Source organism: Engraulis encrasicolus, chromosome 9 (genome assembly GCF_034702125.1).
Source record: "Engraulis encrasicolus isolate BLACKSEA-1 chromosome 9, IST_EnEncr_1.0, whole genome shotgun sequence".
Taxonomy (NCBI): Eukaryota; Metazoa; Chordata; class Actinopteri; order Clupeiformes; family Engraulidae; genus Engraulis; species Engraulis encrasicolus.
The window spans coordinates 24669216-24696655 of NC_085865.1; the positions used below are offsets into that span (position 1 = coordinate 24669216).

General features: G+C 45.5%; 1 protein-coding gene across 6 annotated transcripts in view; it reads right to left on the bottom strand.

Moving 5' to 3' along the window:
* arhgef4 (Rho guanine nucleotide exchange factor (GEF) 4) overlaps positions 1-27440 on the bottom strand; it is a 187741-nt gene that overhangs the window by 116635 nt on the left and 43666 nt on the right. The window contains exon 1 of one of the 6 annotated variants that reach the window (XM_063206814.1): positions 23171-23435. The exons of 4 other annotated variants lie outside the window; for them this stretch is intronic. In XM_063206814.1, the coding sequence (XP_063062884.1) occupies positions 23171-23209 (39 nt within the window). In that variant the 5' untranslated portion in view covers positions 23210-23435. Of the gene's footprint in view, positions 1-9507; positions 9696-23170; positions 23436-27440 lie in introns of those variants that run through there. One more of the 6 variants, XM_063206817.1, reaches the window with a different exon arrangement.

Consider the following 27440-nt stretch of genomic DNA (forward strand, 5'->3'; position numbering starts at 1 on the left):
AAAGACATACAAACACACACACACACACACACAGACACACACACACACACACGCGCGCGCGCACGCACACTAAGACTTCTCCGGGTCCTCTTGACGTCAAGAGGTGCAATAATTGCACACGCCCTCCTCTAACCATCTGGATCTCTCTACGCTAGATCTTTCAGCATACTGTCATTTAGAGAAACAAAATTACACCTGCAATAAGCTTCTACTTTCCCACACACGTCCCTCCCTCTTTATCAGCACAATCTCTTAACCACAGCCAGCAGAGAAGAAATAATGTGGAGAAAAATGGCCTGAAACAATTCATAATAATTTAGAAGCCTTGTTACATTCCACACAAGTGCCCTAAAGAATGTTTGGAGAGAGAGAGAGAGAGAGAGAGAGAGAGAGAGAGAGAGAGAGAGAGAGAGAGAGAGAGAGAGAGAGAGAGAGAGAGAGAGAGAGAGCGTGTGTGTGTGTGTGTGTGGTGACAGGTATAGTAGACCACTGCTAGAACAACACTGGTAACTACAACACTGTAACTGTACACGAGGATAGAGACAGTATCAAGCCTCCAGCAAAAGTAAAAGCAACATCAAGGCCACAGCCAACCAACGTTACATCATCATCACCTCCATCTCCTACTCCATCGATTTCAACACTTACAGTTAAGCTGACATGGCATACAGTGAGACGCAAAACACTTAAGCCATGACATACAAACATGAGAAGTCACAAAGGTCCCAAAGCAAGAGTATAACTAACGTTCAAAAAGAGACACATACAGTGCAGACGCACAGACACACACACACACACACACAGACACAGACACAGACACAGACACAGACACAGACACAGACACACACACACACACACACACACACACACACACACACACACACACACACACACACACACACACACACACAGACACGGACACACACACACAGAGTCATCAGCATCTCCATTCATTAAGACACACACACACTTAAGCCATGACATATAAACATGAGACGTCACAAAGGTCCCGAAGCAAGAGTATAACTAAGATTCAAAAAGAGACACACACACACACACACACAGACACAGACCCACATACAGAGTCATCAGCATCTCCATTCATTAAGACACCTGAGCTGCACGTAGGGCACTATGCTACATACCTGTGGTTATGGTAAGCCAGTCACCTCAGACCTGTAGAGCCCATATCAAATCAGCACACCTCTGCTCCTGCTGCCTGTCACCTACACTGAGCAGCACTGCTGCACCACGTTCATTTCAGCTGAAGCCTCCTTCTCTTTCTTTCTTTCACTTTGCCTCACGCCTCTTCTCTGTCACTTGCTCTCTCCCTCTCCTTCTCTCTTTCTCTCTCTCTCTCTCACTTCATGTCTCACACTCTCTCCCTCTCTGTGTTTCTGAGCAATACTTTCCAATCGCTGGCCTGTTGGCACTCAGGCTCCTCCTCCAGGTTGCCCAAGTCTGTGTGTGTCAGTGAGAGAGAGAGAGAGAGAGAGAGAGAGAGAGAGAGAGAGAGAGAGAGAGAGAGAGAGAGAGAGAGAGACTGGACAAGAAAGAGAGTGAGAGTGAAGGAAAAGAGAGGAATTCACGTGGGTGCAGGCGTTCATTCAGAGTCATACACGCACAAGAGCACACACAAGGACACACAGAGGGGTACACAGACACACACAGACACACAGACACACAGACACACAGACACACAGACACACAGACACACAGACACACACACACACACACACGCACACACAAACACACGCACACACATACACAAACGGCTCCTATTGTGCTGCCCAAACCGAGGAGGCAGAGGGACCGACTACTCAAATAAGCTGTGACAGCCACATCTCATCTCAGCGTGGCCAGAACAGCAGCTGAGCCACAGCACACCACAATACAGTACAGCACTGCTGCTGTCTTCACTCCTCAGGCATCCCCTACTCATCTGACAGGCACATCTCTCTAAACTCAACAGAGGCAACTCCTCCACACCCCCTGCCTGCCTGGCCAAAAATATGGCTCCAATCCACCGAGCCAATACACTGCTTAGGAATTCTGGGCAAAGACGTTGAATATGGCATGTTGCTATACTGTGCTGTACCTTATCCTACCTTCAGTCCACCCCCTTAAGGTGTAGGTTTGGCTTGAAAAGTGGTGGGGACATTTCAATGGCAAATTCTCCAGGTAAGCCCATTATATTTGGGAAAAAGTGGTAGGGACACACTAGGTTTATCTCAAAAGTGGTATGGACATGTCCTCACCATTCACACCTAAAACTACTCCCCACCCCCAATTCCTCCACCCAGACCACCAAAAATGCTGCCAAGGAATTTTCGATTTCATAGCAGTTTCCCTTACTTCCCCTCAAAGTCGACCCAAACCAACACCCCGGTTCCCCTCCCTGAAAGAAAAACCATGGCCCCAAGCATCCAGGCAATACATTGCCAATAGATTCTGGGGTAAAGGTTAGACACAACACATTCCCTATCTTATCATAGCTTCCATCCCCAAACCCCTCAACCCGACCCAGACCCTTGCCTGACCAAATCTTTACCCCATTCATCCCTCCAATAGTACACTGCCAGGGCACGTCCTGTTCCTATAACTTCTGCTTCCATGGGTCCTCCTCACCCCTCAAAATCCTGACCTAGCCAACCCTTTCCCACACCCCTTTCCTGGGCAAAGCTTTGCCTCGATGCCACCCAGCCTGCCAAGGAATTCTTGGGATGTAAGTTGGACATGGCACGTTCCCCACCTTGTCCAGCCCTTCCCACCCAGCCTACTGTAAACCCAACCAAAACCTCCACACCCCTTCCTGCCTGGCTAAAACATTGCCCCAATGCCACGCCACCAAAACACTGCCAAGGCATTCCAGGGTTGGAGGTTGGAGCACGGCACACGCCTACCTTGTTCTGAGGAAACCATCTGGAACTGCTGGGCTATTCCCAAATTCACTCCTGCCCTGCCCCTGGGCAGCTGAGACAAAATGGCAAGGTCCCAGGTCTTGGTGTGGATTCCAAAAGGCACCGCGTGTCAGAGTACAACAGTAGTAGCAGTAGCAGTAGCAGTAGCAAGAGCCCCTGTCTGTCTGTCGTGTACTATGCCTCCTGCTCCTCGTGTAGTGCAGGGAGGAGGAGGAGGAGGAGGAGGAGAGGGAGGAGGAGGAACAAGGGGATACGCCAGCCAGCCAGGCATCTGGCTCAGTAATTAAAAATTAATGTGGCCATTGTATACTGCTATCACTGGGCACTAAAAGCACCAGACAGCACTGTAGACGGGCGGACAGGCTGAGGATGGCTTCCCTTGGTTCCTACCAAATTAACGAGTCTCCATGTCGCTGTCTCTCTCTCTGTTTCTCTCTCTCTCTGTCTGCCTGTCTCTCTCTCTCTGTCTGCCTATCTCTCTGCTTCTCTCTCTCTCTCTTTCTCTCTCTAACTCTCTCTCTCTCTCTCTCTCTCTCTCTCTCTCTCTCTCTCTCTCTCTCTCTCTCTCTCTCTCTCTGTCTCACCTGTGGTGAAGGTTAATTACCTTGCACTTGCTGCTGAGGTTCAGCAAGCTGCCAGAGATAGGTGGATTGGGGGGGGGGGACCAGAGGGAGGGGGTTGAGCACAGTCACTGTGGAGCCACCCACCAACATACACATTACACACACACAAGACTAAACACACTAAACACACTCACACACACTCACACTCACACACACACAGAGCAGCGAGTCTGAGGTCATATCAGCCTCTTTGCTGCTGCGGAAATGCAGGAAGTAACCTGACCTCTGCTCTGAAGATGGGGAGGGGGAGCAGAGACCAGGGCTAGGGGGCTAGGGGTGGGATGCTGTGCTGGAAGCAGACTGGAGGGGAATGAGGATGGTTTTGGGGCAGGATGGGCAAGAGAATGAGACTGTGTGTGAGACTGAGTGTGAGACTGAGTGTGTGTGTGTGTGTGTGTGTGTGTGTGCGTGTGTGTGTGTGTGTGCGTGCGTGTGTGTGTGTATGTGCGTGCGTGTGAGTGCCGGGTGTAGGGTAGGGGTCCCTGAAGCTATCCCATGACACCAAAGACATCCATCCTTCTGTGCAGGGGTGGGATCTGTGGATCTGAAGCCAGGGGGCAGATGCTGCTACTGAAGAGTTCATTTGTCAGACAAAAAAGCCCATTTCCCTTCCCACCCACCCTAGCCAGCGTGGATGAAATGATGGCAGGATGGTTATAGGGTAAGAGGAGAGGGAAAGATAGGAGAAAAGACAGACAAAGGCAGATTGTCACAGACAAGAGACAGACAAATGCATCTAAAAACAAGGAAGAAAGAGGGAGAGAGAGAGAGGGATCCGGGGCACTTGATGAAGGGAGTTGGGTGATGGATTTAAAAGGAAAAACAGAAAGGGAATGATGGTAAGAGGAAAAGACAAAAGAGAGAAACGAAAGAGAAATAAAAAGGAGGTGTGGGGGGTGGGGGGTCCAGGACCATGAGAGGTGGCTGACAGGGCAAGAGAGAAAAAAAGAGAGAAGGGCAGCAAGTGAGACAATGAGAAAGAGAAAGAGAGATAGAGACAGAGAGTGACAGAGAGGAAGAGAGAGAGAGAGAGAGAGAGAGAGAGAGAGAGAAAGAGATGAAGAGAGAGAGAGAGAGAGAGAGAGAGAGAGAGAGAGAGAGAGAGAGAGAGAGAGAGAAAGGAGTAAATCTCCTTTGTGTGAGTGTGCACCTACGCAGCGGGGCTAAAAATGCGTCCCATTCACCAGGGACACAACGGAGGCCTCACACTCGGCCAGGAGGCCCCCGGTTCAACAGGGGTCTCGGCCTCATTACACAAGCACTGTAACGCTGCACTCAACTATGTCTAGTCTTCTCTACTCTAGTCTACGAGTGAAGGAGCAGACAGGAGAGAGACAGAGAGAGAGAGAGAGAGAGAGAGAGAGAGAGAGAGAGAGAGAGAGAGAGAGAGAGAGAGAGAGAGAGAGAGAGAGAGAGAGAGAGAGAGAGCCCTGTTAGCAACACAAGCCCTGTGTTGCTTCTCTCAGATAGACTCATCTACTCATCTGTCTATGTGAAGGAGCAGACACAGACAATATGAAAGATCAAAAATATGTCAATAGGGCAGAGCAAGAGAAAGGAGGAGAGAGGGAAGCATGCAGAGAAAGAGAGAACAAAGAGTGACAGAGAGCATGAGAGAGGCGACAAAGATGGAGAGAGGGAAAACAATGAGAGAGCGAGAGAGAGAGAGAGAGAGAGAGAGAGAGAGAGAGAGAGAGAGAGAGAGAGAGAGAGAGAGAGAGAGAGAGAGAGAGAGAGAGACAGAGACAGAGACAGAGACAGAGACAGAGACAGAGACAGAGACACAGGAACATTCATGCAAAGACCTTTTGAGCATAAATGCTGAATGACAGAAAGTGAATGAGAGAGAAAAAAGATCAAGTTGAAGTTTACCATCTTACTGTATACCAGCCCATCTATTTTTAACATAATCAGAATGTCTGTGATCAGCTGTTACAGCACTAAATCAATATACAGTGCAACACTGAAGATTCATCCACACCACATCCACACAGTGCGTAGTACGTATACAATAATAAATGAAGCGCACCAGACAAATTAAACAAACGGGTCACTGCATCACTCCGAACAATAACATCTTAATGGACGACGCGAGTGCTGCAGAGATAAATAATTTATTTTCAATTACATCTTCCTTCACACGTCGGCTTCTGTCTCGGCCACTTCCTTCCACCCTGTTGATAATTCCTCTCCGTTTTCAATTTCCTCTACTGTACATACTGTCTACAGCAGTGTTTCCTGCCTGCCGAACATGTGTTAGTCAAGGTGTGAGTGTGTGGGAGGGGGTTGTTAGCCACGGTATTGAGACATGTGACTTATCATTGGAAAGGCCATTTTCCACAGTTTCATGCTGCACTAATATGATATGAACCCCCCCAATAATGAGATGCTTACGTTAAAAAATCCCAGTGCATCACAAAATCTTAGACATAGTGATGGACAACAGTCTGACACTCAACATGTCATAGGCCAACTGTATGCATTGCTGACATTTTGATCAGTCCTCAATACTAAAAAGCATGACGCCAAAGCTTACCCCTTTGCATCGCATAATAAGGGAAAAGCCAAGGATACCCAGTTTGCATGTCGTGGTGATGCAAAAGGCCATCACTGTGACATGTTTCAGTTGCGGTTAAAGGTGCACTGTGTGTAGGATGGTGACCAGAGTAGGTATTGCAACTATGCTGCTCATTGAAACTGTGCTGCCTATTGATAAATGTAATATTTTCCGAATTTGCTAAATGCTTAGGTGTGATTCTGGGTTGTCATGGGAAAAGGTGGGAGGAGTTTGTTGTCAAGGCCGCCTTAATTATAAAGGGCTGGGGAAAATCCTGAAAAGCGTCCAGGTCCACACCATAGACACAACCACTTCCCCACCTGGCATTGGCAACCATGTGTTTAGAAATCTAGTCTTGGTTTAGTTAATCCGTGCCCCTAATTATCTATGATTGGATTGGTCGGATTATTTTGAGTTGTGGCCCACTCAGGACACACAGTGCAGTGTAATGGGATAGCTATGGGAGTGCTTAAAGGTATGCTATGTCAGCTACTGTACTGAAGTGTGTGTGTGTGTGTGTGTGTGTGTGTGTGTGTGTGTGTGTGTGTGTGTGTGTGTGTGTGTGTGTGTGTGTGTGTGTGTGTGTGTGTGTGTGTGTGTGTGTGTGTGTGTTGACTGCACTAATCTACCTTCATGATGCCACTACTGTGTGATTGTGTGCGTGTGATTGTGTGCATGTGTCTGCTTTGTGCTGTACTTGTTAAAAGTTGTGTTGAACTCCAAGAACAGTAACCACTTTCAAAAGAGGTCTCTGTAGGGTTCATCACACCAAGTATGCTTTATTCTTGTTTCACGCACATTAGAGAATGAGATGAAACAATAGTACTTAGAATGGAATGGAATTCAAAATGGAGGTGAGGTGACAGGACTGAACTCATGGTGCCAGTTACAGGGTCACCAAGAGAAGCTAAGCTCCCCTACTTAGGATATGACACCACCCCCACCCCACCCCCCCTCTTTGGAATTTCATGGCCACCTTCGGACACAAGTAATGTCTGTACAAGTAATGTTTTCTATCTATCAAAAGGCACTAGAGCATAATATAAAACCGAAAGCAATGTGCTGTTGCTTCAGTGATCTTCACTTGGTGTGTTGTGTTATATTCTGAGACAAAGCAACGCCTCATTAGGACACTGAAACAAACATCAAAAACGCCTCACCCTTAGCACACAAAGACACCTCCACAAAACACACCAGAGTTATTTACACATCACCTTCCATGGAAAAGTGTTTTGTGTTGTGATTTGCTGTGTGCCCGTGTGACTGTGTATCTGTGGATCAGTGTCACCATCAGTTTAACACAAAGCAATATTCCCTTTGATGTGGAGCCCAGTCTCTCGGTCGCCACCTTTAGAAAAGCATGTGAATTCTCCGGTCGGCAGGCACCGACCGACCGACCAAGCAGCCGACCAACAGGCCGTCCCGCTGTCCTGCAACCCGGCCCACTTTCCCTTTGTTCGCCCTCGGCGGGGAATTAGCTGGATCTGAGAGTCCACACCGGCGGATTAGCCTCAGCTCCGTTGGGGTGAGGGAGCTCATGAGAGGCAGCGGAGAAAAACCTGCAGTACCACAGCAGCAGGTTGGAAACCTCAGAACCCTCCTGGTTCTTTTCAGCTCCTTTCTTTCTTTTGCTCCTCTCAGTTTGACCCAAAGTGACCAAAAGTGCCATTGCCCAAAGTGTCACATCTCTCTCTCTCTCTCTCTCTCTCTCTCTCTCTCTCTCTCTCTCTCTCTCTCTCTCTCTCTCTCTCTCTCTCTCTCTCTCTCTCTCTCTCTCTCTCTCCATCTATTCGATAAGAGTTTCTTCATTTGATGAGAGCAGGGACAACCTACTGCAGCAGCAGGTTAGATCTTCAGTACTCTGCTGCTTTCTTCTCCTTTCCCTATTTTGCTCCCATCTGTTTTACTTCTACATACATGCCTATGTGTCCCAACTCTCTCTGTCTCTCTCACTGCCTTTCTAATAATAGACACCCACTGCACACAAAACATAAAATGACTTGTGAACACCAAAATGCTGTACAGTTGTGCAGAGTTATACACGAGAACATGCAATTTACTGTAGTTTCTATTGCAAACAAAAAAATCTGTGTTTTATGGTCATGTCTCACACCACCCCTTTTGGACCAAAACATAAATCGTTTAACTGATAAGCTGCTTTTTTGCTAGCCCTAACCACATTATTTTGGTGCTAAGCAACCCCTTCTCACCCCAGCACTGTAGAGAATAGGATAAAATGGAAGAGTGTTAAATTAAGACTCTTTAAGTATTGATTTGCACAACATATTTCGCTGGAAACCTCCCCACTTTGCTAGACACGACACTAAGTTATCATTAGCCCTGGTTCATCACAGGGCCAAACACCATCACTTTCTTATGGTGCTTAACAACCCCACTCACCCCTCCACACTCCGCAGCTCTGACACACACAATGCTGGATTATCAGACACACACAAGGCTGGGCAATCATCACCAGCTCTGGCCTGCACACATCTGAGTCACACGCTTGGCACCAGAGGGGCAAGTGAAGAAGAAGAACATCTGGTCACCAACAACACTGCCAAAGATACCACCCACACGACCCTACTCGCAACCACAGATGCAGCGATAACACACCCCACAGCACGCTACCCAAACTACGTCCCAACTCGAACTGGCCAATGGCAGACAAGATTGGGGGAATGACCTTCACGTGACCTTCCCGTGGGCAACTATGGCACACACTAAACAGCACGACAATGGTTCTTAGCACTCCCTGCAGCGCAAAGCGGGAAAGGTCAACATTTACCCATTTCAATTCAGAAGAGCTCATGTTTTATGCTACCCAAAAAACGCATAGCCCAAGGAGAAACAGAGAAAATGATAGAGGGAGGGAGGCAGAAAGACAGAGACACAAACAAGCCTTTATGTCTCTGCTCTGCTCTGCTCTGGGCAGAGGGCCAGCATTGAAGGAGCCAAATTCATTTCTGCCCCTTCCCTTAGGGAGATACACAATAAATATAATTACTGTAGTCAGATTTGCTATCTACACTTAAAAGCTCGAGCTAATGGGATGATTTATCGCAATAAAGCTCCCAGCTGAAAGTGACTCTCTCCTGGCAAGTGTCTGTGTAATCGAGATAATCCAATCACAACAATCCCTTGATGATTCCGATTCATTGTTAGACTCTAGTTTACGTGCTTCACGGACAAGGGTTTGCATCTAATCATTCTGTCTAGTACTGTTACCTATGTACCAAAAATGTCTCAATACACAAAATCGCCTTGCAGCCAAGAAGCAACACACTGTATTTTCCACAAAACAGATATTAAGGGATAAAATAATTTTGCAAATAAAGAAGCAGCATACTTTTGTGACAGTACACACAAGAAAAGATCAGATCCAAGTACAGAAAAGCACATGTACCTCTCGAGCCCGTGTTAGTGACTCTAGGGGAAGGATGTTTTCTTTCGCATGTGACTGATCTGCAAGCCTGTTGTCTCGATACTGAATCTGTCGCCTCCTTACAAGATTCTTTGCCAAACGCAGTGCAGTGCAGTGCAGTGATGGCCTTCCCGGATGATAAATGCGTGCACTGGCCACAGCAAGACAAGGCCAACTTCAGCCTCTGATGGACAAACCCCTCTGATACCAAGGAGAGACTCTATGGGAAAAGATGTGTTTGTGTTGCTTTGATTCTCATGTAAGCGGCCCGGAGCATAGCTCCATGGGAAGTAAAAATAACTAAATCGCAGAAACAAGATTGGATGGGCTGGGGAGGGGGAGTGAGCGAGCATGTGTGAGAGAGACTGAGTGAGTGAGTGAGTGAGTGAGTGAGTGAGTAAGTGAGGGGGCGAGAGAACAGACTTGACGGGGAGGCCTCGAGATAGCGAACATCAGTGTCTTTAGCAGCTCGCCCGTTTCAGAGCCAACAGCGGGAGCCATGCGAAGGCGTGTGGAGTCATCTTCACTTGCCTCACACTCTCTTACGAGCAGCAGACTCATAGCAAGCTCAAGCAGACTCATAGCAAGCTCATTGTGCTTCTACCATGTTGCACAAATATCAATATCAATATCGTTTATACAGCAAATTATCATACAAAACTGTCATTCAATGTGCTGGAGAGTAGAGAAAGAGAAGGGTGAAGAAAAACCATATTAAGCTTATAGGTAGTAGTATTGTGTATTATAGGTAACTGACTATCGCAAAAAGTATGAAAATCTATCTAATCTAAAAATAAGATACTGTTGGGGCAGTTACAATCTAGACAGGAAGCTGGTTCCAGCATTTGGCAGCATAATGACTAAATGTCATGTCACCCTGTCTGAATCTAACCCTTAGCACAACCAGTAGAAGAGACTCTGAAGATCTAAGACATCTATTACCGTGTGATCACACCGCCGGCTTTGAAAGAGCTACAACAACGCTTGTGACTCCTGCCTGGAAAGCACAGGTCAGGGGCGTTGAACGCGCCAAACGATTCAACCTGGAGCGTTCGACCAGGAATCTCGACCAACCGAAGCTCGGGTTTAGAAAAATGTGAACATTCCATTGGCTGACGCCTATGGACATATTTTTAGATGAAGTTCAACTTTTGACGCCCTCTGCTTTTAACGCCCTCGGCTCTAGAAACGCTTTTGCGGCTTTTAACACTTCTGCCGCCTGCTCTCCCATACAAAGTCAATTACTTCCGCATCTTTCCACGCTTTCAACGCTGGCGGTGTGATCGCACGGTTAGGATGATATTGTTCTTGCGAATCTACAACATATTTAGACATTTAGTGACTTTTAACTCTCAGAAGAGTTTCAAACTCCTCAACATTTTTCAAAATTTTACTGGTAGACAGTGTAGTGACCTAAGTATGATGTGGTGTCTTTTCCTTGTTTTAGTAAGAATTCTAACTGCCTAGAGCAGCCTAACGGCTGTGTATATCAGGCTAATTTGAGATTAGACTGCAAGTGCCCTCTCTGCCTTCTGACACAATTGTGATATCTCTATGACTTTGTAGGGCAGTAGGCCTTTTGGGTGACTGATAGACATCTATAGGGTGACAATGATTAATGCGCTGAGGAATTAAGCTCTTGAATAACAGTTAAGCTATGTTGTACTATTATTCAACAAGACACGCAGGCTGAGGCGGAGGCCCGTTAGGTTGGCACCATTACCCAAAACTTTGTCTCACCTCACTTCCTGTGAGAGGTGGCCTATAAGATTATGCCAGAGGCATAAGTGGGGGAGGGCAGATGAGAGCCGGGTTCCACGTCCTCTGGCAACCGCTCATGCCCTGCCGAGGCCACTCAATCCCGTTACATACGGCTTTGTCAGTAAACACGCTTAGCATTGCCTCAGACCTATCATCTACATCTACTTTCACTTGACGCTATTGACCCAGAGTTGGTTACCATGGTCGCAAGCCATAAAATATTTTTGAGGAAACGACAAGCTGCAGAGTTCCCAAGCCCCCGCAGAGAGTATAGGAGGAGAGGCCTGTTAAGCAGGGAAAAGAGGATGTAATTGCGGGTAGATTCCCCACAGAGATCATTATGCAGCTTTGGATTCCCTAAAACCACTCCAGAAGGATAACCCTGAGTACTTATCAGCCACTCTATCCAACCAAAACAACCAGGCATCGCCTGCCTGCACCTTGTATATCCATATTCTGCGGTTCCCCAAAAGGTTCCATTTGGCAATAATTTTACAAGACATTATTTCATACATGTAGCAAAAATCTATGAACAGCTGCTAGAATGATTTAACATTTCCTTTAGTAGTGTCTGAACAGACAGCATCCCTTAACTTTTAACTAGAGTGCAGATGCTGTTCTCAAGTGTGAGGTTTATGATGAGGCATGGCAGTAATTTAAGAGGAAGCCAGTGTAGTTCCACAAAGTGACAGTGTTGTGTATGTCAGTGGTGTTACTCTTCTCCACGTGTCGTTGGGGGAAAGCAAGAGAGAGACATAAGAAACATCTGGACTGTCTCTCCTTGTATCTATCTTCTTGGCCTTGGTAACAAACAGCAACTGCCATCTGCAAAAATGGACATTAACAAGCTCGAAAAAAAATACACAAAGAGATATAATTTAAAAACAATATAGGTCTACCATTTCAAAGGACACAGCCAAAAAACACTATAAATAAGTGTACAGTGCACAGTGCATTCTTGTAATCATTTTACCTAAATTCTACATGCATGTAAGCGTATGCTGTATACATGGTGAATAATATGTGCAATGATGTGTGTAATGTTTGTGTGTTTTTCTATATTCATGTAGTATGTATGCTACTGGACACCTGAATTTCCCTTGGGATTAACTCATTGGCTGCCTTGGCCGTCGAATGACGTCATTTCAAATAGTGACGCCCCCTACCTTCGACGTCGTTCGCCGACAATTGCGTTTTTTTACAGCCAGGCCTCGAGGACGGTCTGACCTATCTTCTGTATGAATTTCAAGCCTCAAGGCATTTTCTAACTGTTCCTGTAGGTGGCAGAAGTGTCCTTAGGAACAGTCAAGGCAGGGCTTTAGCTCAGAGCAAGATGAAATGTCAAGACAAAAACACCCCTTTTTTACTATTATAATATAATCTCAAAAGTAGCATAGCAAAATCATTTTTGAAAGTAAAGCACCTGTGACAGTAGTCTACTTTCTTGCCCTCTGATTTTAACACAGGTAGGCTACTGATTTTAGTGTCAGAGCCTGGCCAAAAAAAAACCTTCCTCTCATGACCAAAATACAATCCCCTGTTGCTATCTAGCTAGAAGGCATTGTAGCTAACTTGCCCAAAATACACCATGAGATGATCTGTGTGACAACCTTTCATTTTGGATAATGTGATCAGCCTACACAACATCAGGATGTTGCTTACAAAATATCATCTAACAGGAGAATGCACGGGACTAGTGGTGATGTGTCCCAACTGAGGTAACTTGGGTATAAAGTTTGCTACGCTAGCTAGCTCGAAATCGCTAACAACTTACAACTAAGCCTAAATAAAGGAGCCTTGGTAAGTCAACTATTTTTTACTCAATCCACAGTTATTTTTATGGATCTGTATAGTATGATCAGCTTACTGTATCATCAAAAAAAGACAGGGGGGTTGCAGATTCTTGGAACAGAGTAGCCTTTGTGTCTGGTCAGATGCATTCAGCTCACATTAGAAAGCATTGCACTTAGCCTCAGACCAGCTAGCATTCACCACTCCAATCGGCTTGTGAAATGTTGGATGTGTGATCAGTACTTTATCAAAAGAAAATTCATTGAACAATATATGACAAGATCACTATAGCAGAACCATGATGACAGTAATCATCAATCTGCAAATTGTCCGCTCTGCCAAAGAAGCTGCAGTAAGCTACGCTAAGCGGTGCTGCCTGCCTACCTGCCTCCCTCCCCACAAGACACAACACGGTACTATTTCTGGAGGAAATAAACCAGCTGTGATTCGTTCTCCAACGAGGGGAGAGAGAGAGGGAGAGGGAGAGGGAGAGGTAGGGAGTTACCGGAGTTAGGGGCAACTGCTGTCATGATCCATGCTGCGCGCCAGCAACTAAACCAAAACACCCTTGTTTTCGAGTCCCCCCGTTATATTTCAGTATATTAGGTTGAAAAGGTCATACAAATGATCTTTTTGTTCAGGCTACAGATGACAGAAGACTGTGTAATAGCAGCTGATAGGTTTGGAGTTGTTAGGACGATGCCATTACGGGCAAAAACGTTTGCAGTTATAGTTCTACTTCAAATGGCGTTTTCTCAGCTTTTTGGCTAGAAAGCAGCATTTTGGCGAATTCCACTTAATTTCAACAGATGATTATGAAAGAACGGAAAGGGGTAGAGAGACACCGTTTTTTTCTGATGACAGATGAGCGTCTAATCTGTGTTTTGATAGGTATGGTGTTGACATAGACACAGAACTCAATTTTCTGTGAGCCTCCAAAAAACACCCAAAATGCTGAAAAATGGCTGGCACTCCGAGGTACTCTTTTATGAAAATGGCTGGCAGCCAATGAGTTAATGATCCTCTACTCTACTCTACTCTTAATTGTTGGGGAGGGCAGAGAGCTACAGTACCTAAGAAACATCTGGGCTGTCTTTGTCTCCAGCTACTTATCGTACAAAGGGCTCTTGGCTGCAATCTGCAGTCCTGTAATCCCAATCTGTCTAGATACGATCAGCTCGAGTCCCTCCATGGGCCACGTGCATCAAAGTGGGCCAGATGGATTCTGCACTGCATGTTTACAGTCAGGACAGAGGTGACAAGAGCGCAAGCACCTCATGGATCTGGGACTACCCCTGCCAACTGTCACCAACCATCCAACAACACAAGAGCCTGGGCTTCAATCGCATTTCCCCCTCACCGGATACCAAGTGCCTGATCACAGGTTCTAGGAGTCACTGAAGAATTTCCTGGGTAAAGGTACCTGCATGCCGTATACTAGCATACTGTATGTTGTTCTTCAGAGTGACACAATGCTTTCTATCTCATTGCATCTTCATTGCACATGTATGGTGTTCAAAAAAGGTATCCTATTATATTCTAGCCTTACTTAAAGGGACACTGTGCAGAAAATGGTCAAAAAAGGTACTGCAACTATGCTGCTCATTGAAACTGTGTCGCCTATTGCCAAATTTTACCTTTTCATGAAAGTTTACTAAGTAATAAACTAATATTTTATAGTGTGGCCCAAGTACAGTCATTTTTGCAGCTTAAAATGGCTATTTCTGAAAATTCAAAATGGCGGACCAAGGAGAAGATCCCCCTTTTCATGTATGTATTTCCAGTCTAAATGAATCCTTAGAATTTGATGGTGGTGGTAAATATTCATGAAAAATGTAACATTAGAGAATGGGCAGCATGAATTCTGGAAATAAAAAACTAAAAATCTCACACAGTGTCCCTTTAAGACACCCATAAGCTTCCACTGGATTATCATTTCCATACAATGTAAGCTTACATATTTCAAGCCTATGGATATAACTATTTTGAGGGTTTGGCAATACCACGTTTATTCTATTCTATTCTATTCTATTCTATTCTATTCTATTCTATTCTATTCCAAAAACAGAACAAAATTCCTACAGCTGATTGCGTCCATTATGATATGCTGGTTTTCCTAAGTGCAGCCATGGGGCACGGGCCTCATCGAAACCAGTCAGCCAGTCAATCAGTCAATGCCACTTCAGTGCAGACCTCTGACAGAGTGCCAGACTGTAGACAAGTGGGTGACCTAAAAAACTCCACAGCACACCCCATCACCCCAGCAACACCCTCATGTAACCCTCCCAGCCCAGTCCACTCCACTGAACCACACTCACAATCTCCGTCTAAACTTTTGAAAGCAACCCTGTGTGCACTGTGTACATTTCACAATGCAATTGTAATTCTACACTTTGGGAGTTCAATCGAACACTCTCTTCTAGCTGGTCCTACCCTGTAGCGTACTGTAGGTGTTGAATTAACACAGCAAACATGTGCTGTGTGCGAGGCCAAACCAACGCCAATTTCTCAACGTCCATCTGCTTACAGTATACGGCTGGCCCATAAATTAATCGAGAACCCAGCAGATCCAGAGCTGCCCTATAAAACCTCACATTAACGCCAGCCGGGGGCTTGTAAATGCATTACCCGGTCCGACTGGGGGATCCTAAAACGTGGCCATTTACCACGCTGAGAAGTGCCTCTGGGGGGAAATAGCATTGACATACATGTGCAAAGTCATGTACACACAGTTGGAAAAACAAATGACATGGACCACCAAAAATGGTGATGGAAAGAAACACAGCCCACCTCCCCAAAGGCTGAAACTTCTGGGTCAGAAAAGTTTGGGCTAGGTTAAATGGGCATTCCCATCACCAAAGCTCTGAGTGAACATCAACAAAAAAATCCCCCCTTTGAACCTTAAGTCTTCTGTGGGAGGATACCTGAACTGACTCTTCAGAAGTGCATAAGCAAAGTCCCAGTTCATTCCAGGTGAGTGGCAGAGGTGGTTTCAGGAGGCTTATCCAGACACGCTGCATACTCCGGCTTGCCTGCCAAACTCCATGGCTGTGTTTTAATGACCATTTCTGCAAAACAACTGGGGGGATTTAGGAATGTTTGTTTCTAAGACTAGCAGTGCAATAGAGTATATAATGCACCCCAGAGAATCTACCAAAAAAGGCTGGAAAATGAAAAAGGCTTGTCTTTGTGGTACCCAGAACCTTACCAAATTGGAATTCAGTCTTAAACTGACGCCATGGAAACCTCAGTATGATTGAAAAGCTCTTTGCCCTCAGAGAGTCTTGCCAAACCATGCCAAACTCTATGGCATGAATCAAGAGCAACCACAGCCTTTTCTGTTGATTACATGCTGCCCCACATTCGGAATATTCACTGCATTGTGGACAGACACACACAACCTCTACTCTAAAACTAGCAATCCAATTGCACCAGCTTGAATTTTGGATGACTTGCGGTAGGAAGTAAGACTGGGGCAGCGGGGGGAGATGAAAAGACACTGATATGTGCATGCGGTTTGTGTGGAGGGGATTACTTCCAAATTAACCAGGTTACCTGAGAGAAGGAGGGCAAGCAACTCGTGACCAAGAGGACTAGCTCCGAGTCCCGGTAATACCCACGGTGTAGGTGCTCACATGCCCATTATAATAGTACTACCAGCTGCGCAGGCGCTCACATGCCCGTTATTATGGCAAAGGCAACGCATAGGTCAAAAGCGTCTCCTGTCACTCACGTGCTGATTAGCCCTTCTGGCTCACTTCTTCAATCCATCTCTTTCCTTGTCTGTTTTCCAAACCTTTGTTCGGTATTACTGTACACCAAAGGTCAAGCCTGTAAGGTTAAATAATAACAGTGCCACAGTACATTTGCAGTGTAAATGCAACACTTGTTGGAGTCCCAGTGTTCTCTCTAAGTGTTGGAAATAACACTGCAGTTTTTTTAACTGTGTGGCAAGGTCAGTCAGTCAACAGTAGCTGTTGAGACCTTATCTATCTCCGATGACTTCATTCCTTTGCCATCTGCCAGGATTAAGAGGCGCATTGGTATTCATCCCTATGCCCTCTCTCTCTCGCTCTCTCTCTCCACACTGGCTCAGCGACAGAATCGATAGCGCGGCCTACTCCCACAGCAGATAAGGCTTCATCATTCACGTCAGCACTGATGGGGCAAACAAATCCTGACAATATACTATCCGGCAGGAACAAGAGTGACAGCAAATGAAGCTACAGCCTGAACAGAATACAAAACACACGAGAGGTCAGCGTGCTGTCATTACACACAAAGAAATGGAGGCAGTAGCCTTAAGCTTGTCACACCAGCAGGACCTTTTTGCAGAATAATTATGTGTATTCTAAAAGGTACAATTTACCATAATAAAAGGGTTTCTTTAGGTTTTTTTCTGCCATCTTTTATCTGAAGAAATGAGTTTTGTACCTGGGGGTATAAATTCTTTCCAGCCCACACATCACCACACATATATTAAATGTACATTGTATTAAAATCGTAATTTTTCCAATGCAACAAGTATTGCAGATGCAACAAGCTTAGGCACAGAGTAGTACACCCATTTCTCTGTGTGAAGTGTCATGTAACCAGTGAAGCCTTGCATGCTTACAGAGTGACATGAACACCATCTTGTGTACATAGAAACATACGTACTGTATGGCACATGAATCATGAAGTCAGGGTAATGTGCCACATGAAACGTCTAGCGAGATGCCTGCCAAGTGGATCAGTGTTCAGGACACTACAGCCTCAATCCCCAGAAGTCCAGCAGCGTAAAAAAAATTGGTCAGTGTTTATACAGCCAGAAATAGAAGTCCATTGGAACTTCCAACTGTTCATAAACTGTCACCCAGTAAACTACAATTTGTTTTTAACCACCAGACAGCTGCATGTAAGCATACTGAAATGTTTGGGACGTCCCTCACGCTCATTTTGGAAAAAAATGCATGGCGACACACTTTCCCCCATTGGACCAGACGGGCACAATGAAATGAAATGAAAACAGGCCCTCCTTTTAACTGGCACGCGAAAGCACTAAACGAAAGCCTCATCTTCCTAACTGACACACACATAGAGATGTTGCACCAGCTGTCTCTTCACTTTACCACACCACAAGACACTACAAGCAGAGACACAGTGGTGATCCTACTGTACTGTATTTGGGACTGGGCTGTCTCTGTGTGACTGGGCACGGAGCACGGAAATCAAATTCCTCTCTTGACAACTGAACAAACATCCAGTTGAGTATTTTCACTTGTGTAATCTGTGCGCGTGTGTGTGTATGTGTGTGTGCGCGTGCATGTGTGCACGCGCACATGTGCTTGCGTATGTGCGGTTGTGTAACAGTGTGTATCAGAGTGTGTGTGTGTGTGTGTGTGTGTGTGTGTGTGTGTGTGTGTGTGTGTGTGTGTGTGTGTGTGTGTGTGTGTGTGTGTGTGTGTGTGTGTGTGTGTGTGTGTGTGTGTCTCTGTGTGGATGTGTTTATAAGCCACTGTCCCAGGCAAGGAATGTGTGGCATTGAATATTGGCGGCCAGCCTCAAACACGGCCAGAGGAACAGAGGAGCAGGGGAGAGCCGAGGAGCCTTCGGCCAGCCAACAAAACCCTTCAGGCCCTCTCCTCAGCTGAGTAACTTCTACCAAACCCACATCCTGTCCAGGCTTTTCCTCAGCATTTTATACCTGTAGGTTGCCTCAAAATGTGCACCTTTCCACCAGTGGAACACCGTAGCAGTCACTGTAGAGTCCTTCGCAATACACTTCTGACTTGGTCATTGCCATTTTGGTGATAGCTAAATACAAATTTAAGGCAGTCACAAACAAACACCCTTGAAAAATGTTGTGCTGTGAATGTACTGTGAAGTTGCTTACAAAAACTGTATGAGCTCATTATTTTGTGGCAGTTTCATATCATATTCCCTATGAAAATGCATAACACAGCTTGTTTGAGTGATGACAGGCACATGTCTCTCATCCCGGCAAACCCCCCACCCATCTTGACTAGCACATGCTCTGCTGTCAAAAGCCTTGAGATGGTCGGTCAGCAGCTTCAAGACCTTCTCTCTTAACCTGCTTCTGTTGGATCAGGGATAGAAGAACCTCTGCCACTGGACAGACGTTACACATACTGTAAGCTTTGCTTTGGGTCATGCAATCCAATAATCAACTGCTGAACCACTGTTCAAATCCAGGTGCAGGGTGGGGTTTCCCCCAGTACTTCACCGTCATGACGCATGACCTGGACAACAAACACCTCCCTAGGTCCCTTGAAAAATAATCAAGAATTTGTATTAAGCTCACAGGTGTACGCAATTTCAAAAGTTGCTTTGCCAAGATGTTTTAAGTTTTTTATTGTTGGGGTAGATTTAATTTCAGATTTTTCATGAAAATTCACAACGCAGCCTATCGAATGATGAGTCACATGTCTCTCATACTGTCCCAGCTAACCACCCACCCACCTTGACTAACAAATGCTCTGTAGTCAGCAGATCTGGGGTGCGATTCTCAAAGTGCGAAGCAGCTAGTCTGTTAGCAATGTTGCATAGTAAATACTATAAAAGTTGCTAACTCTTGTGTCTCGAACGTTAGCACACAAAGTAACTACTGCTTGGAGTAATGTGCACTCTGAAGTAGTGGTGACTTTGAAAGTGAGGTGCCTCCTATCCGTATCTGGACAGTGAAGTTGAAGTACAGCTGGAGTAGATCCATTGAGTCCAGACATCACCTCAGCCACCCCAAGTAACACACAGCGCTAGTCTACTTCAGAGCGTGACTCCACCCATTAGCTAAACTTGTAGTACATATTTGACCACAAATGTGTCAATATCTTTTAATCCTGTGGTGCAAAAGCGATGAAAATCAATCGACATGCACACAAAGTGATGATACAGCTGTGAGAGTGTTCAGAACACAAATTCACGTCATGTCATTTGTTCGTGGAAAAAAAACGTCATATCCTTGGAATCTGATGAATCCCACACTAATAATATACTTTTAGCTGTATGCCGATTGAATTGCGTCTCATTTCGATGTGTAATTTGTGAAATATTTAGATAAAAAAGTATTGGTTTCTCCCGGAAATGCGCTGGATTACGTGTCAACTACTTACATTTTTTTGGCGCGAATTTCATTTCATAGCCTAGGGGTATTTACGCTTGCCTATCAATGGGAAGACGCGAGCCACGCGGGTTCGAAACCAGTGTGCAGCATGTTGACAACAACTCGTGAAATCGTGTTTTGGACCCTACAGTGTAACACATTTTCCCTTGGCTGCACGTGTGTGTTGGTAATGCACAACATAAATTATCTATTTCTGCCAGATATTTCCAAAATTGTGGCACTGTAACCATGTGGATTCGAACCGGTGTGGCTTCTGTTTTCCCATTGGGATGCAAGCGTGAATACCACTAGGCTATGGAATGAAATCTGCGCGAAAATTTCTCAGGGATATGACACTTTAACAGACGATTTTCTGGGAGTAACCACAACTTTATTGTCCAAATATTTTACAAATTACACCTCGGAATGAAACGAAATCCAATCGGCATGCAGATAATATTGCATTATTGGTGCATTATTGGTGTCAGATTGTAATGCCACAGCCGTGTTTTTTCACAAAGAAATTACAAGGTGTGTTGTGGAGGAAACAGCGGAGTCACGGTGTCGTGACATCCAATCAAATGTGCTGGTGGTGGTTGTACATTATTGCTTTCTACTTCACGCACTGAATTTAGGAGGAAACAGCCGAATCATGACTCAGCAATCATGCATATCTCTTGTTGCTTCTTTGGTCACGCACTGCAATGCCAAGAAAGTAAGTAGCGGTGTGGACTCAGGAAAGCAGCCGCACTACTTTTGGCTTACTGTGGGAATAGTAAGGTTTCGAGAAATGCACGGATTTCGCCTTGAAGTAAGTAGATAACTACAAAGTACGTCTGTAGTTCAAAGCTAACGTTCCAGAATCGCACCCCTGAGACGGTCAGTGGCTTTCAGACCTGCTTCCTTAACCTGCTTCTGAGGGATCAGGGCTAGAAGAACCTCCCCTACCGGCCAGACGTAAAATATACTGTCAGCTTTGCTTTGGGTCATGCAATCAAATATCATCTTTTGAGCTATATTGTTGCTAAAATCCAATTGGCAGAGATGCAGAATGGGGTTTCCCCCAGCATTTTAGTTAAAACGGCTAGATTAACAACAAACACCTCCCTGTGTCCCTTTAAAAGACAAAGGATTTGTGCTGATGCAATATCAAAAGGTGCTTTGAAAAATGATTTAAGCTTTTCATTGTTGGAGAATTTCAACTCACATTTCCTATGAAATTTCCTATTTCCTCAACATACTGTAGCCTTTCAAATGATGATAGTCACGTGTCTCTGATGCAACAACCCATCTTGACTAACAGATCTTCTGCTGGAAACGCTTAATCGCCTTGCGATGGTCAGCAACTTCAAGACCTGCTCCCTTAACCTGGTTCTGTGGAATCAGGGACAGAAGAACTTCTGCTACCGGCCAGACTTTGGGTCATTGAATCCAATAAACGGCCTCTGATCAATACTGTTCCAATGGACAGAGATGGACATGGACACGGACAGAGATTGCCACCTTGACAACAAAGAACTCCCATCTTGACTAGGTTCCCAGAAATGATACAAAGATTTTGTATTGACTAACTTCTCAAGTTTCTATACACAAACAACAGGAGACTCTGCTGCCAGCAGCTCTTAGGCGGTCAGTCAGTGGCTTCAAGACATGTTTACTTAACCTGCTTCTGTGGGGGTCAAGGCTCATTACCTCCATTACTGACCAGATGCAAAACATAAGCTTTGCTTTGGTCATTCCAATCCAATCAACAACCGCTGAACAGTATTGCTGGTCAAATCCAGAGAACAGACAGGTCAGTGTCCAGAAGTGCAGAGGTCAGCGTAAAGTACTGGTCAGGTGTATTGGAAAAGGCCGGACACAGGTGGTCTAATCGGCGACAGGTGAGGGTGTGCGCCAGGTCGGCAGCTCAGCAACAAAAAGAGTACAGAATATTGAGAACAGAAAGAAAGTAAGCAAGTAATCTTGGCCAAAGTGTTGAGGATGCCACTGTAATTCGCCGTTTATACTGTAGGTCACTGTGTCTTTCCATGGTTCTTTCTCTCTTTGTATTCTTTCTCTCAGTTCCATGAATCTCAACCATTAAACCTCCCCATCACACCAACCCAGCTCCCTTTCTTTGCGCCTCTCTTTTGGCAATCTACAGCTCTCGAAGCTAGAGAAAGACTTTGCATGTGTTAAAAAGCCCCCTGACAGGGCTCTAATGAATGGAGTGCCTCCCACCACTCGGTCACACGTATTTCTGACCAGCCTGACCTTGTAAATGAAGTCAAGGCCAAGTGCCAAACAGACCTCGAGATCACCCCAGCGTTGTAAAAAAAAAACACGACTGCTGCTACAAAGAATTAGCCTTGTTTGCAAACTAAACAGCGGCCAGAGAGAGAGAGAGAGAAAAAAAATGACATTTCCACTCCCGAGAGGTCAGATGACATAAATTAAGTCACTGTGTGGAGCCCCGGTGAATGCATAGCAACTGTTGAAAGTGTAAACAGGAGCGCTCTGTGAGAAGCGTAGAGAGCAATGACAAATAACCCTCTCCGTTCCTGTTCCTGTACCACCCGCTCACTCAGCACTGATGCAAATCACTGATAAGGTACATCAGAGGTAGAGAAACATAAACAAACACCTGACGGTAACCCTTTGCTGCACTGACACCATCCACCTGAGAGAGAAGCGGGGGCCCACATGGCGTTAAATCACCGCAGGCATGTGGAAAGACCACTTCAGGACAACTCAACATAAACAACCAGTGTATATAGCACAGCTGCTGCAGTGGCCGACCTGCGCAAGGACCGGCATCACGAGCATGGGTAAAGGAGAGCAGATGCCGGAGAACGACTGGGTGGAGGAGAGGCCGATAAGAAAGAGATGTAGAAGAGATACATAGAGAGAAAGAAAGAAAGAAAGAAAGAAAGAAAGAAAGAAAGAAAGAAAGAAAGAAAGAAAGAAAGAAAGAAAGAAAGAAAGAGGGGGTAGAGAGGAGGCCCTTACCTGAAAGATTGTCCGCATGAAATACATAAAACTGAGCATGTTTGGAGAGTGTAGCTGGGAGAGAGCCCCTCTCTCTCCCCCTCTCTCGTTCACTCTCTTGGTCAGCGCTCTCCAGCTCCAGACCTCTCCAGGGCCCTGCTCTGGCTCCTCCGCTAGCCGGCTTCACATGCTCCCGCTCAACACCCATACACACACACACAGACGCTCACACAACCTGTTGCTATTTTAGACAGACTTAGCGGCCCAGGACGAATGGGGGAATAGGGAGGGAGGGAGCCATGCAGGCAGGCAGGCAGGCAAGGCAGGCAAGGGGGAAGGGAGGGAGGGAGGGAGGGAGCCCGGTGGAGAAAAAAGAGAAGGAGGGAGAGAGAAAGAAGGGAGGGAGGAAGAGAAGGGAAGACAGAGAGAGTCATGCCAGGAAAGCTTACGGAGCTGCTGAGGAATTGCGTAACAACAGGCATGGCTTATTGTATTGAGCCCTCTGCCCAGGCAACGACTTGTTACAGGGAGTCTCTGCACAGAGTTTTCTCATGGTGAGAAAAAAAAAACCCCACACAAAACACATGAAACAATGTTGTGATCATTCAATGGGCCTGCGCCTGAATGCCCTTCAACAGCCAGAGCTGAAAAACCAGCTCCATCCTTGCTTTCCCTTTCTTGCTCTCTCTCTCTCTCTCTCTTTCGATCTATTGTGCAATTTCGATGTACTGCCCAGTTAAGAAGATTTGTATTAATGTATTGAAATTAGTCCAATAAAGTACTTTATACCCACCCTCACTCTCTCCCTCCCTCTCTCTCTCCCCCTCTTTCTCTCTTGTCCTCTCTCTCTCTCTCTCTCTCTCTCTCTCTCTCTCACAGAAACCAAAAGAGCCTATCCCGGAACAGCATGTACTCATACTGTGCGTCAGCTCCGTCATCGAGGCCGAGGCTGGCCTGCTAGTGCCATGGCTACGCACGGCCTTGTTATCAAAAACAAAAACATGACGTCCGCTGGAACACACTGATCACGGAGCAGAGCAGACGTAGCAAGCAGCTCACACTGACCCTCAGAATTTATGCTCTTAATGGTGGCGTCGTTCAATAGACTTCACTTCACTGGAGAGAGAGAGAGGGAGAGAGAGGGAGAGAGAGAGAGAGAGAGAGAGAGAGAGAGAGAGAGAGAGAGAGAGAGAGAGAGAGAGGGAGAATGGGGGGAAAGTGCCATACAGGGCAGGGACCGCAGGATTCCAGACAAATTCCATCTCAAGCAGCACCTCAAACGGGAACACAGAGGCACAGAAGCCCCGGCATCGAGTGTCTGATGTAACAGCTAGAGTGCAAAAGGTAATGTGTGTGTGGAAGCCAGGTAGTCATTACGAAATAATGGTGAAATACTACACCAGGAGAAGAAGATGGAGAGACGAGGGGTGAAAAAATATTGAAGAAAGGCAAAGAAGAAAGGGTGTGATTTTTTTTGTTCTTGCAGTTATCAAAACTGTGCACACAGCCAGGACTCAGTAGGCAATCACAGCAGGGTTGTTTCCTCTATCCCCTCAGCAAGATAGCAGCAGGTTGCCCCCTAGAGGGAAAACATAGTAATTTCATCTTGGGCTCTGCTGAAGAACTGTTTATACATGTAATGGCTTGTAAATACTCCTTAAATTACAGTAATGGCTTAGACCACAGGTCTCTAATCAGGCAGATGGCTTCAGGAAAAGAAAAAAATCTGAGAAACCAGTTACGAACAATGCATCCTATTATATGTGGATGATGACTCTTCTTCCCAATAAACAAAGCAAACCAAGTGCTAACTTGTGTACAAAATGAGGACACATTGGGGTGTAAAATGCACGAAGTGTGCAGTCATCTCCATGTAATTACCACTGGTGCTTAATAAAGACAAAAGTGTGAAAAAGAAAAAAGTAAGATATATCCATACACTGTACAAATACCTTCACTGTATTTTAGTCACTGCAGATCACAACCTTTTTAACAACACAATGCTCTTTGTCATCATGTTGGGGTCTCATAAGACTACTTCACTTTCTACCTAGAACCCCACAGATAAGCCACCAGTGTCTGCTCTAGCACAGTAGCAATGCTATTCCCAGAGACCAGGCAGACTTTCATCAGAGTACTCCACTTTCCTCATACAAGCCCACTACAGTGGTTCTTAACTTGGGATGCACCCTGGGAGTGTGCCAGAGATTGCAGGGGGTGCGTGGAATTTTGTTTGTGCTGAGGTTGTGACCAAAATGCTGCTTAGGAACATTGTAATTAGGCCAAATCAAAACCAAATTAAAACATATGTTGATCCCCATTCAAATGCATTAAGGTATAGAATAATATCTCAAGCAAGAATCATTGTAATTAATCACTCAAATCATTTTTTGTGCATATTCACGTGTAGAAGTTTTGGTTGGGGGTGTGTTGCTCGTCTTGGGCACACCTAAGGGGTTCTCTGAGAAAAAAAAAGGTTAAGAACCACTAGTCTAGTAGAAACTTGGGGATCCCATGCACCGAAAGATGTTCTAACCAAACTTTTTTAAATAATATTCAGCGTGTCAAGCTAATGGATTGTCTGGTCCTCAAAGACAATTATTGTCCCATGTCCCAGTAGAGTAATTCATAAGCCCATGCCCGGCAGCAATGCAGTTCCCAGAGACCAAGCGAGCAGGCAGGCGAGCAGGCATGCAGGCAGAGAGCCGTGACAAATGGACTTTGGCTTGAGCCCCCATCTCCTCTCCTCTCGCCGTTGGCCTAGCTGTTGTTCCTGTCATCATCAGCGTGGCTCTGTAACGGCCTGTGACACATTAGGACCAACGATGGTGATGGAGAGAGAAGGAAAACAGGATATGATTCAGAGCTGTGGGTCCAGCCAGCAGGGGAGCAGAGCCCAGGGCCCACACAGTAACAAAAATGCAGTGTTAATTCAACACTAAATATTAGTCAAATTTGGTATAGATGTATCTAGTATAGAGAGAGAAAGCAATTTCAATTTCCTTGTGCATATGAAGAAATTGACAATAAAAGCTGACTTGACTTGATTTAAGCAATAATTCAACTCTTGAAGTGTCTGATTAACAAAGTGAAGCTGTATGTGCTGTAAAGTAGGGCTGAATCAACTCTTTATGTGATAATTCAAATACGTGATAGTGTTTAATTAACATTAAATGGATGGTAATGGAGAGAGAAGAAAATATGATGTAGGGGTAGGGATATGGCTCCAGCCAGCAAGGACGCAAAGCCCAGGACTCATAAAACTGTAGCCCCTTACCAGACACCATCCCACCCACTGGGACGTTGTAATAGTCCGTGAAAAAACGTAACTACTACACCACTATGACAGTGCACAAGGCCTTTAGTAATACATTACGACTTGGTCATTGCCATTCTTGTAACAGCTAACAGGAGTAGTGTCTTAAGGGTCAATTCAACACTCAAAGGGTTGGATTAACACTAACTTGATGGAAAATAGGATATGATTCCTGGATATGGCACCAGCAAAGTGCAGGTCAGGACCCCCAGTAAATAAAAAATGCAAAGTTTTCACTATGTTTGTTCTAAGAACATATGGTCCCATTTGATTTAAGTTTTGAATTCAATTCTTTGAGTGTTGAATCAACACTGCAATCCCATATGGTCTAAGATAGAGTTCATTCAACTTGTTAAGGGTTGAAACGAGATATGATTCAGGGGTGTAGCTCCAGTGCAGCACAGCTAGGGGTCCAGGCAGCCAGCTTCTTCTCCACAAAAATGAAACGCTCCTCAGATCTGCGGTTTAAACATGCGTCAGCACAGCCAGCGAAATTCCCCTCACTGGCTCCGTACCAGTGGTGAATTCCATGGCGAATTATCATGGGTATTGTATAAAGATGTCCATTATTATTGGACTAATCTCCCTAAGGGGTGAAATGTGTGCCATGACCAGAAAATCACATTTTGACAAGTCTAAATATTTACCCCAGTTATTCTTACACTTTCCCAGCTGTGGATCAATAAAATCAAGTAAATCCAACAATCCATTCACCCATTTATCCATCTATCTAGCTGTCGTACAGAGAGAGCGAGAGTCAGAGAATGTGCTAGTCTGACCATTCTGGGTTAAAAGGTTTGTGTGTCGCCTTTGGCAGGAGTGCGTAAGTCCTGAGCTCCATCCATCCGGTCTGCACTGTTTAGTGGTTTTGAGAGGGACCATCGCGTGGCCAGAAGTGCAAATGACCTTCCGTGTGAGTGAGCGAGCGAGCAGCCGTGATCCTATCAGTTCTTGCAAACGTGCTCACAAACAATA